General features: G+C 47.5%; 2 protein-coding genes across 6 annotated transcripts in view; both read right to left on the bottom strand.

Moving 5' to 3' along the window:
* The window catches only part of ITGAE (integrin subunit alpha E), a 69,364-nt gene extending 56,245 nt beyond the window's left edge, over nt 1-13,119 (bottom strand). For all 3 annotated transcript variants that reach the window (XM_034640839.1, XM_034640840.1, XM_034640841.1), the window contains exon 1: nt 4,078-13,119. In XM_034640839.1, coding sequence (XP_034496730.1) covers nt 4,078-4,111 — 34 coding nt within the window. In that variant the 5' untranslated portion in view covers nt 4,112-13,119. The remainder of the gene's footprint in view (nt 1-4,077) is intronic.
* Nucleotides 13,120-13,561: 442 nt separating this feature from the next.
* The window catches only part of NCBP3 (nuclear cap binding subunit 3), a 30,025-nt gene continuing 28,459 nt past the window's right edge, over nt 13,562-15,127 (bottom strand). For 2 of the 3 annotated variants that reach the window (XM_034640845.1, XM_034640847.1), the window contains 2 exons: nt 14,540-14,702; nt 13,562-14,068 (listed from right to left, as the gene is read on the bottom strand). In XM_034640845.1, coding sequence (XP_034496736.1) covers nt 13,960-14,068; nt 14,540-14,702 — 272 coding nt within the window. In that variant the 3' untranslated portion in view covers nt 13,562-13,959. Of the gene's footprint in view, nt 14,703-15,127 lie in introns of all 3 variants that reach the window. The other variant, XM_034640846.1, reaches the window with a different exon arrangement.

Below are 15,127 nucleotides of genomic sequence, written 5' to 3'. Positions count from 1 at the left end.
GGGTTAGGTAACTGGTGATCAGGTTAGCGAGAACCTCCTGTGCAGGCACAGTGGCATGAGAACATGTGCAGAGGGGACTTTCCCAGTCACCAGCACCCACCCTGAGAGCTGGCTGGTGCAGGGGTCTGCCAGCCCTGGGCCACCTTGCTAGAGCAGATTCCCCCCAGGCCCCTGACATTTTACCGTTGCTTGGGCTGTCAGCAGATGGGGTGACCCTTTCTTTTCCCACTGAGACTCAGAAAATATAGCATGGGCCCCAGAGGGAGACAGTGTTCAAATCCCTGCTTTGCCATGGAGTCACTGAAGGACCTTGGGCTTGTCACCTCACCTGTTTCCCCACCTGAGATACATGGCTATGCAGAGCAAAGAGGACAGCGCCTGCCCAGGGTCTGATGCTGAAGGCTCAGTATGTGGGCGCTGCTGTTAGTGTTATAACCACAAAGGAGGGCCTGTCACGTGCTGACAGCCTTACCCTCTATCTCAAACCCCCCTATGTGCTGTCAGACACGTGAGCCCAGCCAAACCAGCGTCTGTCACCACACCACCCACAGGGCTGCCGCTCTGAAGCTGTCTCCAGCCACCTAGGCCTGCTGAGTAAGAATAAGACCCTCCCTTCATCCTGTCAGCCAGCACTGCCTCTCCCCTCAAACCTCTATCTTCCCCCAACACACTGGGCATTTTATTTTTTTAAATTTTATTTACATTCAATTAATTAGCAGATAGTGTATTATTAGTTTCAGAGGTAGAGGTCAGTGATTCATCAGTTGCATATAACACCCAGTGCTCATCCCATCACGTGCCCTCCTTAATGCCCATCACCCGGTTACCCCATCCCCCCACCCACCTCCCCCCCAGCAACCCTCAGCTTGTTTCCTACAGTTAAGAGTCTCTTACAGGCATTTTAAATATACATTCTCACAGCACTACCCTTGGTCTAGCAAACTTCCCCAGGGGGATGGTTTGTCCAAATTTATATAAGGAGCTAGCTGTAGAGCTGGGACTACAGAGTCGGACGTCCTGACACCCAGCCTGGAACACCCAGAAAGGCCTTGGGGGAAGCTCGTGCCTCATAGCCATACGCAAGCTGCCTGTCCCATGGGGCAGCTCACCTTCAAGCCACCCACATCGGTCTTTCACACAGGAGCCTCATTGTCTCCCCTGTCTCCAGTACTCCACCTCCCAAGATGTAAGTCACACTGTTGCCACCAGCTCAAGATCTGCTGTGGCTTCCCACTGCCCTCAGGGTGAGGTCCAAGCTCCCTTGGCCTGGTACTCCTGGCCCTCCACACTCCCCACCACCGCCCTGGACCTCTCTAGCTTGACTGCCCACAAGCCCCCCATATACACCCTACAAGCCAACCTCCCAACAAAGGTTGGAAACATCTGGTTCCCACATGGACCACAGTCCACACTCGGTTTGCCCACAAACATTGCACTTCTCAGATGTTTTGCCTCTGCCCTTTTCCCATCCTCCATGTGTAAGACCCGAATGCATCCTCAATGGACCCACTGGCTGGGGCTAGAGGGTTTGTTGTGTGAGCACAGCCTGCTTTCTCTTCACACAGGGGCCAGGACAGGGACAGTGCACCCTCACCCCCAGGGCCCAGCATTTCCTGGGTAGGGGAGTAACAGCAGCCTTCTGCTCCCACTCAAGCTTTGCCCTGCATCTTCCTGCATCTTCACACTCCCCATCTTTGTCCATACTGGTTCTTAAACAGAAAGCCCCCCTCTATTGGTCTATACTTGCTAAAGACCTCCTCCATCTTCAGGGCCACTATCGTCCCTCATCCCTACCAACCAAGGTTTTCCATCATACACCTGCACACAAATATTGGGGTGTGCCCTGGACAGAGCCAGGTCTGACATCTTCCCACTCCTGATGAGGACCCAACAGGGCCACAGGTCTCAGTCTGAAGTTGGTACAACAGCACAGCAGGCCTTAGACTTCTGGCTCCTTCTTCACCATCGTAAGGTGACCCAGGAAGAAGTGAGTGGCTGGGGTCATAGACTGGCTCAAGGGTAGAGACCAAGCTGGCGACAGCAGGCTGTATGGTAGCAGGGCAAGATAGGGCTAGGAGTAGGGGTAAGGGTAGCTCCAGGATTATAGTGTGTCTGTGTATCTGTTCCTGGCTAAAAAACTCTTACACGACTGATGTTATCTCATCTGCTCTCACAGATGAGAAGTGGACATCACCACAGTGGGTGGCTTGGGAAGGGTAAAAATCACGGTCAGGCCAGAATAGCCTGGATTTCCTCCAGTCTAGGGAAGCCCAGCCAGGCACAGGATTCAGCACCTTGGGCCTGAAGTCATAGTCTGAGGGGTTCCTCCCACCATTCCTGCATCTCCGTGTCACTTTCTCAGACTCTCCCCAGCCCATAAGATTCAGCACCAGTCTCACCTCCTCCAGGAAACTCTTCAGGATTGGTCCACCCCACCTCACAGCTTGGAGCAAAACTGTCACAGCTTCATTTCTCCCACTCAGACTGGAGCTGCTGGGGCCTTGCTCTCACACCCTTTCCATGGCTTAGCCAAGCTGTGGGCTAAGTGATCTCATTGCAAGCCTGCTCCACTTTGCTTTCTGCTGTCCATCAGCTTGGGGACTGTCTAGGCCCCAGAAGGGATTTGATAAATGTCACTTGGATTGACATTGCTGAAAAAGGCACTGGGGCAATGGCTGGTCATGCCAGAGGCCATGGGAAAGAGAGACTAGCAGGAGCTCAGAATGATACCAGGGTTAGCACCCCAGGCCATAGGATATTCTAGAGCTGGGAGTGAGGGCAGAAGCCTGGGCTTGAGCCCCATTTCTATGCGTACTTGCTCATAACTCTGGACAGTCACTGCACCTCTCTGGGCTCCAGTCACCTCCTCCTTTTTGGGAGGGGGTGGACCAGAGTCTAGTCTAAGTATCTATTTCAGACATACTTGGTGATGGCGGATCAAAGCCTTAAGCCATAAAACGTGTGAAACCCTCTCCACATCTTGTATGTGACTGAAAATAAAGAGAAGTCTAAACTGTAAAATAAGGAAAAGAAAGTTCAACAAAGTTTTGACTTTTTCACAATGATTGAGTATCAAATATTAAAACATGTCCAAAAATGTATGCTTTGCTGGTCCCCTACACATTTGGCCTGCCTCCTGGTGATCTGGCCCCAGGGTGGAGGCTAATTCTGAGTTCCCTCTGACAATGAATTCAGCTTTCTCAGACACCGTCTGGTGCTCACTTGCTGGCCCCTGCCCATCCTTCAGGGAGAACTCAAGCTCCCAAGAGCCGTGAAACATCCACCTGCTGTTCATCTCATTCTTCTATCAAGCTTCTGACCAATGCAGGAGATCCCCAGGGAAGCTTGTCCAGATCACTATGCTGGACCACTCTAGCCCCCGGCTTGATCTGAGCTGCCTCCAGGGGCTCGCTGACCATGCTCAATCTTGTCCCTTGTAGGTAGGTGCAGGCTCATGGCTTGGCTTGCCCCAAGTGGTTTCCATGGTAGGTTTAAAGGCCAGAATGGGACCCCCAGGCTGGGGGAAGAGGAAATGCCCCCCTCCACCCACACACAGTTTTCATAGTGGCCCTAACATCAGAAAACAGGAAGCAGGCTCCCCCAGTACATTCGCCTCCTACCACACAGACACATGCCCCCCCAGTCTCTCCTCAACGCTCATGTTCTCACAGAGTTCCCACCCTCATCAGCTGAGCCCTAGTCGGGGATGGAAGGGTGTTCTGCTGGGCAGGGTGGGCACTGTCAGTCTCCATACTCCCCAAGAACAAACTTGCACAGACCCAGGGACCTGCCTGGAATGGGTGCCATAGGGAGAAGGCCCAGGGTGGGGAGGGGAGGCTGGCTGGGGGAGGAACAGGGTGGCAGAGCTCTGGAGTCTGAAGCCATAGGCTGTCACCACCGTCAACAGCCTCAGAAGCCCTTCTGAGCAAGGCTGGGACTCTAACCCAGCAAGAAAGACCACCTCCCTCAGGGATTCCCTAAGGTCTCTGACCTCTCCCTCGGGGTGAACCCCATTAGACCAATGGGCTGTGCTGAGGGCACAGCAACCTCTCAGGGCAGGGGTTGAGGCTGACTTACTGATCATGTAGAGCAGAGTGCGGAAGAGCCACATCCTAGCTGGAGCGGAGGCAGCGGTGCGGACCTCGACCTACTCAGCTTCCCCTCCTCTGTTTGGGTGGCCAGGAGGCGGGGACAGACACACACAGAAGCAAAGACCCACAGACAGAGAGGCATCAGCTGGCTACGTGGCTTCCTCAGCAGTTGTGGGCTGGGTCCTGGAAGCTCAGAGACACTTGTCAGCCCTTGTCCATGACCCACACTTCGTGGAACAGGGAGCTGAGGTTTGGCCTAGGAACACATCTCTGGATGTCCTCATCAGATGCTTGAGCGCAGTAGTATTAATCCAGACGTTGTTTACCATTCATGTGAGGGAGTCCCAGTCCCCTGCCCTGCTCTAGGACCTACCACCAGGTACCTCAGCCCAACACCCAGCCCAGGGTCCTTAGTGTGGTTGCCTCAGCAGAAAGAATGAGGTTCCCTTCCCACCAGAAGTACCCCCACAGCTATACCTGGCCCTTGCACTCAAGGCCCTGAGGCTCTGGAGGCCCTGATGAATGTTAAGACCCAATGCACTGACTGAAATCACCACCTCAGTGAATTCAGCTTGGCTGCATTCTCCTGAAAACCTGGCTATAGCAACATAATATGAGAACTAACTTAACAGAGCTCTGAGTTACCAGACAGAAGACATAAAATTCCATAAATCTTTCCAGCATACCTCTGATCCAATCCATTACCCCAAAAGATATACTGCCAACAGTCTTCAGTCATATTTAAAAGCTAACTTCACAATTTGTCCAATTTTCCCTCTGTGACCAAGTCTGTCGTCTGTCACAGAAGGACGTGTCCCTGCTTCCCAGACTGTTAAGTATAGAGCAGTGCAGTCCAACAGCGCTCCGATGGCGTTCTAGATGTGCCCTGTCCAACAGAGTAGTCACTAACCGCATGCAGCTACTGAGCCCTTAAAATGTTACCAGTGCAACTGAGGAACTGAATTTTAAATTTTATTTAATTTTAATGAATTCACATTCAAAAAGGCAGGAGATTCTACGCCTCTCACATGAATGTCTGCTTCCCCAGGGAGAGCACGCTGAAGTGTTAATGCAAGTGTTAAAGCAGACAAGGGTGTTGACTTAATGACAAGATGAAAATCAATTTTATTTTGTTTCTCACACTGAAAACTTGCTTAGCGAAAGTCTTGTGGAGATCAATGACACTTAAAACATATTTGCGTGTCTGCTTTGGTCTGACAAAATACCTACAACCAATGTGATAGTTCCCTGACGCTATATGGTTGCTTGAACAGAGATTGTAATTCACCATTTCTGACACTGTCCAACAGCTAAAAAACAAAGTTCCAGGTTCGCTGATCTGTCTTCCAGATCACAATGAAGACCTTCCAAATTGGCTCAACCTTGTCATAGTCCAAAGTCCTGGCCTGTTTTCCCACCACTCCAAGGCTCAGTGACTTTCCCCCTACCCCACACTTGTTTGGAGTGCCAGAGGCACTTGGCAGAGCCAGGAGGGGCTCCTCTCCCCATCACCGGCCCAGAAGGGGAAGAGAGTACCCCCAGGCCACACAGCAGATCAGCAGGAGGGATACGTTAGAACCCAGGACTGCAGCTTGCTCAAGATTTCTGAGAGCAGGACTTCATGTCTGGAGTATGAACGTCAGGGCACCTCAGGAGGCTAAGTCAAGCTGATGATTGAAGGCTGGACAGGGACCAGGGCCATTTCTGCATCCTTGGAGACTTCTAGAATGTAGACTCATCCTGCATCCCTCAAAGATGTATTTATCCAAGCTTGCTGGTTGTCAGCATGGCAGAGCCCTAATCACGAGCACATATAGGTATTCGAGCCCATCTGAGAGTAACTGCTGTCCTCACAAATCCAAACTTAAGATCCCAAGCAAACAGCCAGACTGTGTTCTACAACACTTCTGCTCAGAGCCTCATACAGGTTTTAGACAAATGGTAAGGGACCAACTTAAGGAGCATTCTACAACGTAACTGGGCTGAACTCTTTAAAAACATCAGTGTCATAAGTTAACGTCATAACAAAAGTTAAGGAACTGTTCCAGGTTAAAGGAGACTAAGGAGAGGAAACAAAATGCAGTGTGATCCTGGACTAGATCCTAGGCCAAGAAAAAAAACAAAACAAAACTTTAAAAACATTACTGGGATAGCTGGCAAAAACGAAACCTGTATCTAAAGATGAGATACTATTGTATTGCTCAGATGAAATTACACACTTCCTGATTTTGATAACTATGTCATGGTCATATAAGACTGTCCTATCTCCTAAGAATTTAGGAAATGTATACTAAAATATTTAGGGGTTAAGGGACAGGTATACACAAGTCACTCTCAAACAGTTTATGCTTCAGAGGTGGGAATGGGGGGACAGAAGGCAGGAGGGAAAGAATGAATGATAAAATAGGGCAAAATGTTCTTTGCCCTACCCTTGAAACTTTACTGTAATTTTGAAATTATTTCAAAATAAAGTCTTAAAAGTTACGGGATGGAGACCTGTTCAGCAAGAGGTAAAAGTACTAACTGCTCTGTCTTGTGAGTCAAAAGCTCTGATATCTGTGCTCATCAGTGGATAGGGGGCTGTTCCCATCGTCCTGCCTCATCGCCTCCAGGCACAGAAGATATTCTACCTACCCACTAGCCTTCTGAGGCTGGGGAAGCTGGGTACAGGGAATTTGGAAGAGTGAGGACTTACTGAGACAGGACTGCAGTGGAGGACACAGCTGGCAAAGGGCAGCTGGCGGGGGGAGGGGAGTCTGAGGAGCAGTAGGAATCACCACCATTGACTAAGGAGGGAGTGCCAGACTCAGTGCCAAGCACCTTCCATGCAAAGCCCTCATCTGATCCTAACAGCTACCCTACTTGGTTATCCTAACTTCCCAGATGAGGATACTGGACTGGAGAGGTTAAGAAACTTGCCTGAGGCCATATGGCTAATAAGTGGCAGAGCTGGGACTTGAGACAGGTCAGTCTCCTCAAGTACCAGCACTCTGAACTACTACAGCCCTACTACCCTCACACCCATGGGTCTAAATCCCTCCCAGTTCGTGAGCTTTTAAAAAGCAGAGACCTCATTTCACAAACATATACTGGAATTTTCACATTACTGGGTGTCATGAACTGAATTGTGAGCCCCCCTGCCAAATTCATATGTTGAAGCCATAAACCCCCAACATGAGTTTATTTGGAGACAGGGTCTAAAGGCCCCAAAGGAGATAATTAAGGTCATAAATGTAGGGCCCTAATCAACAGGCTTAGTGGCCTCAGAAAAGGAAGAGAGATCTCTGTCTCCATGCGCATGTACCAAGGAAAGGCCACGTCGAGGGCACGAGAAGATGGCCGTCTGCAAGCCAGGAGGAGAGCCCTCCTTGGAACCTGACTAGACTAGCATCCTGATCTTGGCCCTTCAGCCTCTAGACTGCCAGGAAATAAATTTCTATTGTTTTAATCCACTCAGTCTACGGTATCTTGTTATGGCACCCCAAGCTAATACAATGGACTACCTCCTAAAAAGCCTCCCAAATAAAACACTGAATGGTGTGAGTGTGGTGTTGGGGAAGGTGGGCTTAGCGGGAAGAAGCAAGGGAGCGGGTCCTCTTGTTCTTCTGTAACCAAGGGACCAAGGGTCCAAGGGCTTGGGCCGCTTGCTTGCCCTCACCTACTTCCTGCTCAATTTAGGCTCCTAATGGTCTTTGCAAAAGTAGAGCAAAGATGCTAGAACTCAACTTAACAATAGAAAGAAGCCTGGAGACCATCCCAGTTGAGCCTTTCATTCGACAGACAAGAAAACCGAGGTCCAGAGAGGTGAAGTGATTTGTTCAGTCTTTTCCAGTTTGTGAGAAAAAATGTGTCCCCAGGGCTTCAGGCCCAGTCTCAGACACTATTCTATTTGACCCCCTCCCCAAGACACTCTGCTCGCAGGCTCCTGCTCATGGGCTTTCTGAGTAATCTTTCTGAGTAAATGACAAAGGGGATGCATCACATGATTAAACACATAAAAAGCCTGGAAGGGACAGGAAGGTCATGTCTCCTCTTCTGCCAATGGTGTGGGCCTCTTGCCTTTACTAACCTACACCAGTCAGGGGTGAGGGTGACAGACAATTTGAGATGACACAAAGTTCCACCTACTGAAGAATCTGGTCATGCAAAGAGGGCCTCTGAATTGCTCAAGCAAAAACAGGTAAGAACCCTAGGGCAGGGTATTGACTTTGGCAGGTTAATACCACTCATACTTTAGAGTTTTATTTATAGCACAGGAAAATTTCACTCCAGTGCCTCACAATCTGAAACAGGCTTTTGAGCCAGTATTTCCCTAATTGCTCCCCAGAACATCAAAATCCTGTGAAATGTTCATAGAATTTCATTAAAAAAAAAAATACTAGTATATTTTTTCTTCTAAGATTTATTTTATAAACATGTAAGAAAAGTTCTGGATTTTTGTTGGTCAGATTATGCAATAACAACCTGCCCTGAAGCAAGTGTGATATTCTCAAAATTATCCAAAACATTCTGTCCTTTCAGTTCTTGAAAAGGAAAAAAATGCTTTAACTTCTCATTTGCTTCCTGTTATATAAAGTTTAAAAGCAAATACTTATACACCAAATTTATTTGCACAGCAATTAATCTGTGAAGCCATGATTTGTTGTTAATGTTAATCCAAACTGGCCGTTAGCATTTCAGCATAACTTTAAGACGCTCCGAGTGAGAGGCGGAATACTACCCGCCACAAAAGAGCTGCTGCTTGAACACGTTGTTTCTCTCCACCTACTTTGGAGCTGTCGCTCACCTCTCCAACAGGTCCCAAAGCTAAGAACTGGCTAAGTAATCCCTCTTTGGGGCCTCTCATTCGCCTGCCAGCTTCCCTTCCTGCTCTTCTGGGGCAGATGAATGCTTTCCAAAAAAAACTACATGATTCTCTTGCAAATTCTTTAAACAGCAGGTAAACTTCAGCTCAGATATGGCCAGATCATCAAAATTTGAATTTATGGAGGTCTAATTAATGATATTTTTTTCTTATACAAGTACAGTTTGTGCACTTCTGAATAATCTTCCTCTTTTTCAATCTGGTAGTGTCAGCTAGAATTCGACTAGCCTGTAGGCAAAGGAGTCAGAGCTGGGTTGTTACCGTAATTCACTCATTTACCAAACACTTTTTAAGTACTACTTACTCTGGACTGGCATGGTGGGAGGATACAGAGATGACAACATGAAGACACCTGCTCATTAGGAGCTCACAGGCTGAACGGGAAAATAAAACATGAACATCAAGTATTGTGTGTACAAGGCAGAAAACAAGGACTAGCCTGTAAGAGGACCCCAAGGCCTTGAGAATGAAGCTGTTCCTGCAGCTGGGGGATTTATACATTCACCGCATGTTTATAGATAACCTGCCAGGTGCCAGGCAGGGCTCTAAGACTGGAGAAAGCCTCGTGAACAAACCAGACATGGTCCCTGCTCTCACGGAGCTTACAATCTAGCAAAAAAGACAAAGGGGGAACAAGGAATTACAATTCAGTGTCTAGGCGTGCTGGCTTTGGGGGGCGGTTACAGAGATTTGGCATCATACACACATTTCACCTGGGCAAACACAATGGTATATTTTCCCGAAAAAGTTTAAAAAAAAAAAAAAAGACAAGGAAAAAGGGAAACAATTTTAAGTCATTTGGGCCATTTCACCTGCCCTTCCACTCACCTAAGGTAAGCTTGTGTCCTGCCACTCCTGTGGGTTGTTACAGTTCTCAAGAGCCTCTTCAAAAGTGAGTTACTTGCCTGAGTGAGTTTAACACCTAAAAACACGTGGGTTTTTTTGCACAATAGGACCCTCATTGCAGGCCAACCACTTCACCTGTAGTTCAACCAAAGAAACTAAGATTTGTTCCCACACAGGCAGGAACCAACTGTGCTGGATCTCACGATGCTGGTTTTCAACATGGTACCTTCCCCAAGATTTCCAAGAGGAATTTTGATCACACTCCATTTTTATCTTAGGTGTGACTGTATAACCCAACCCTGAAATGAGCAGTGTCATTCACGGCAGTACTGTGGGTTACATAGCAGGGGCCCATAACCTGGCTTGAAGCTGGAGGCAGCCGCCTGGAGGCATCTCCAAGTCCTCGAGGATGAGGAAAAAGAGAAGGCAAGGCTCAGGTAGAAGGCAGAAAGGCCCAGGAGAGTGCGCCACTGTTGGGGAAGAAAAGCACTGAGCAGGGTTTGAAAGGATGGTGAGCTCAAGATGGATCCGAGGAACTAGTGGGCACAGGGCAGGGGAGGTTGGGGGGAACAGGCCAGATATATCAGAAGTTAGATTTCGACAAGCTGTGAGCTAACACTGGTGTTTGGAATTTATTCCAAGGGCAATAGTGAAGCTTTGGAAAGGTTTTAAGCAGAAGAATAACAGAATAACTTTCTTAAGAAAGTTCATTCTGAAGCACATGAAAAGATGCCCAACATCATTAGACATCAGGGAAATGCAAATCAAAATCACAATGAGATACCAATTCACATTGCAAAATAACAAATGTGGATGAGGATTATGGAAAAACTAGAGCCCTCGTATACGAATGGGGAAAATGGAAAATGATGCAGCCATTTGGGAGAATAGTCTGGCAGTTCTTCAAAAGGTTAAGACAGAGTTACTGCATGACCCAGCAATCCACCCCTAGATATGTAACCCGGGAGTAATGAAAACACGACCACACACACACTTGTACATATATGTTCCATAGCAGCAGGATTCACATCAGCCAAAAACAGAAACGACCCAAATGTCCGTCAGCTGATGAATGGATAAATAAAATGTACCGCATTCATACAATGGAATATTATTCATTAATAAAAAGAAGTACTAATACAGGCTACAACACGGACGATCCTCAAAAATTGTCTAGTGAAAGAAGCCAATCACAAATTGCCACAAAGTGTATGATTCCATTCACGGGAGCGTTCAGAACAGGCAAAGCCACAGGAACCAAAAGTAGTGGTTGTCACGAGGGAAGAGGGACTGGGGAATGATTGCTAATGGATACAGGGTTTGTTTTTGGTGATGAAAATATCCTAAAATTGACTGCGGGGATGGCTGCACAACTCTGTGAATATACTAAAAGCCACTGAAGTGTATATATTTTTTTTCCTAAGATTTTTTATTTTTAAGTAATCTCTACACCCAACGTGGGGCTCAAACTCACAACCTCGAGATCAAGAGTCGCATGCTCCTCCAACTGAGACAGCCAGGTGCCCTTGAGGTGTATACTTTAAAGGAGTGAACTGTATGCTATGTAAATAATAGCTCAGTAAGGCTGCAAACAACAACAAAAGTTCATCCTAGCTGCATTGCACAGAACAGAGATGGAGGGATGGGGTATGGGGCAGAGACCAGGAAGGAGGCTGTCACAGGGATGAAGTGGGAGAAAACAGTGACTGAACTAAGGGAAGGGGTTCATGGGACCAGACAAAGGGGCCAGAGGAGGGCTTGTAGAGGATCCACAAGTTCTCCTGGGTAGCTGGTTTCTCTCCAAAGAGGGAGAGTGGGAAACAGAAATGAGGTATCTGCAATTACTATCAAGCAGCAAAAATGTATTTGCAATCTCATATGCATAAAGACTAAGAAGAATATAGAAAAGTGTGTGGTCCTGCTCCCCACATGCCCAGTGAGTGCCCAGACACACTGAGCTGCTACTAGGGGGCCATCCTGACTGTCCAGCCTCACTCCCAAGCTCCAAAGAAAGGGCCTGGGCATTCAGAGCATGTGTAAGATGTTGCAAGAACAGAGTGCCTGAGTGTCGGCCAGAGAGCGAGAGAGGAGGTGACCACCAATAACTTGGGGAAGTAAAATCTTCAAAGATACTTTTCTGGGGTCTGTGTATCTGTAAGTATTGCAAGGCTGCTGAAGTGGGCATTTTTTTGGTTAGATCAAATGCCCAGTTTTGACTACACACCACCACCTTTCCAGAAAGCCTTCTCTGATCTCTAGCAGGAGACCGGCAAGAGCTATAAGGCCATGGGAGAGATAGGCCCAAACTACTGGTGGAAAGGGTCTTGACTGGGAAACACAGAAGAAGGGCTTTTTCTGAACTCTGCTGAGACCATATCAGTTAGGACCCTGACCACAAGGATATCTCTGTCCCACGAGAAGACCGAGAGACTGTAATGGAAATGGGGTGAATCCCTGCCCAAAACCTCATCCATGCCCTTCTTGACTCTCCCCACACCTGCAACAAAAACCAGTTCTGGCCAGCCCACCACAACCATTGCTTCGGGAAGAGTAAAACACTTCTGAAACACACCAACTCAGTCAGAAGCTCTGATACCAGCCCATTCTTTTGCCAGATGGGAAAACTAGAGGCCAGGCAGGCCCATGGAACAGAAACCAGGGGTTGGCATCCAGGTCTCTGACTCTCAGGTCCTTGTCCTTTTCACTCTACTGACTCCCCAAACCTTGCCCGTTCTCAAGAACCTGGCTCTCAGCTGTATGCTCCACAGGACAAAAAAAGCGAGAAACCTCGGAAATGTTAGGTCTCAACTGGCAGAGAACCATCTCTCTCCAAGACCCCAATCAGGAAGCAGAGACACTGCGTAGTTACAGCCTCTAATCTTTCTAAAGGAAGTGAAAAGCAGGTTAACCAACAAACATGGCACAGTACAGCTGCTGCAGCTCTCGAGTCCCGCAGCCCTTTCCTTCCTTCATTAGCAGCAGCGTTCTATATTCAATCCCACCACACTGTAATCAAGTATCGGTGCACAAGATCGTCAGAATCCAGGGCTGTACCAGGTACTGAAACACTCCAGACAGGTGAGGAGTTGTGACAACACAAAGGGACAAAGGCTTATTACTATCTCTAATTCTTAAGTTCTAGTGAACTGAAGTGAAACACTACTTTTAAGCCTGTGGAGGAATACAAACATTAAATACTTCAAAATAAAGATCAAATAGGGGCGCCTGGGTGGCACAGCGGTTAAGCGTGTGCCTTCGGCTCAGGGCGTGATCCCGGCGTTCTGGGATCGAGCCCCACGTCAGGCTCCTCCGCCATGAGCCTGCTTCTTCCTCTCCCACTCCACCTGCTTGTGTTCCCTCTCTCGCTGGCTGTCTCTATCTCTGTCAAATAAATAAATAAAATCTTAAAAAAAAAAAAAAGCATTTAAAAAAAAATAAAATAAAGATCAAATAGGAAGACAAAATAATCTACTGCCTTTAAAATAATCTGAAAGGAGTTTAGAAGTAAATGAGAAATAAACTAAAATTTCTGTAACTATTATCTTATTTGACAGTTCTAAAGATATCTTCAGGTGCCAGAACTCGGAAATAGGAAGAATAAATACTAACGTATCACTTCTGAAGTGATAACAAACAAGAGGACCCCATCTTGGATGGATTTTTTTTCCTACAGTGGCCAAAAAGCAAGCTGAACACTATATACAACGGACAGACTATACAATTAGGATTATTTAAAAATAATGAGACTCCTCTCTTTGCCTTCTTCCAAAGTATATAATATATATTTAACAGCACACATAAGACACCACTTGAGCTTCCCTTGTAGCCAACAGGAAGTATTTTCACATATAAAAATTAAAAATTTAAACTTTAAAATCATTAATATTTTTAAACATAATACAGACTTAAAAATTGTTCAACATTAACCCATGACCCCACCCCTAGCACAAAAATCCACCCCAAATCCAGAAGTCACAGTTTTTTGTTCCTAAAAATCCCACAGCACTGAACTTGATCTTCACTTCGAGCTGATTGCTAAGAGGCCCCTAACAGAAATCCCCAGGGAGGAACGGAAGCACGATCGACGCTGCATCTCTTATCTACCTGGGCGGCACTGGTGCACCTCTGAGGTCAGGTCCATGAGATTCGGCCCCCAGACTAGGGTCCTGGAAGGGTGAGCTGGCAGCTTCCCTCATCTTCCCCCTCGAAGGCTGTCCAATAAGCACCTGGGAATTGACTTTTCTTGGGAAAAGGGTGCTGGTAACAGCTGTCAGGGCCAAGGCAATAGTGAGAAGTTCAGTTCTCTGCTCTTTGGATGAACTGTGTAAAACATTTCTTTAAAAGACACAATGTTAAAAATATTAAGAAAAACGTCTACAAAATCTGGAGGGCTGCCTTTTCCTCACAGGGTAAAGCTTGTGGGGTAGTGGGGAAAGAACTGAGGGCCCAGAACTCTAACTCTGCAGAAGATAGATAGATGCCCTTCAAAACACATCACATTCTTAACATGTCTTGCTGAAGCAGCAAGAGCTGAGGGTGACTGTGTCAGAGCAGGAGGGGTGCCAACTCCTGAAGGGGGTTGAGGGGGAAGGAGGTTCCTACTGTGCACCCCACCCTGCAAAAGAATGTCAGATTTTAGGGCAGCTGCCATTAGCCCCAAGGGCATCAGGACTCTGCCTCTGAACCAGAGCTGCTTTCCCGACTAACTTCAATCTGGAGAGATGGTAAGTTATCTAACCGGCTCTTCTTTTGGCGAGACTGTTCTTTCTCCTTTATCAGAGCCCCCCATGCCCTTTGCAGCTCAGAGTCATCTTCCTCAGTGCCTGGCGCCCTGTGATCCACCTTCTTCGTGTTCTTTTCTTTGGTCTTGGGTGCAGATCCTAAGCGCGTCCATAAACTACCTGTTTGGATGAGAAGGCATTTCAGTTTTGGTGATCAATGCTGAGAAGCAGGGTAATACTGAGGAAGCAGGGGCACTGCCATCACCTGATGTGCAAGAAACACTGGGGAAGGGTCTGTGGCTCTTGTAACCTCTGTGCAGCATTAGGAAGGTAATCTCATTTCCCTGGTTATCATCCCAGCCTGCAAACTAAGGGATCTGGACCCAATGTGGGTCTCACAGCTGGGGGAGGTGTGCCTCCCATGGATATCAGAATCACCTAGGAGGCTGCTTATGCTACACTTGCCCCTTCCTGGTGAGACTCACCATTCTCTGTAGAGCTTCATTTTGCCGGGAATGGGCCATTCCCAGATCATTCCCAGCTATAAATTCTGAAAACTGATAGGCCTGCTATACTGTAAACTTTCAGAGATTTGGCCTATTATC

This window comes from Ailuropoda melanoleuca, chromosome 13 (genome assembly GCF_002007445.2).
Source record: "Ailuropoda melanoleuca isolate Jingjing chromosome 13, ASM200744v2, whole genome shotgun sequence".
Lineage (NCBI taxonomy): Eukaryota > Metazoa > Chordata > Mammalia > Carnivora > Ursidae > Ailuropoda > Ailuropoda melanoleuca.
The sequence above is the reverse complement of the archived record's forward strand: the minus strand, read 5'-3'. Positions and strand labels throughout refer to the sequence as shown.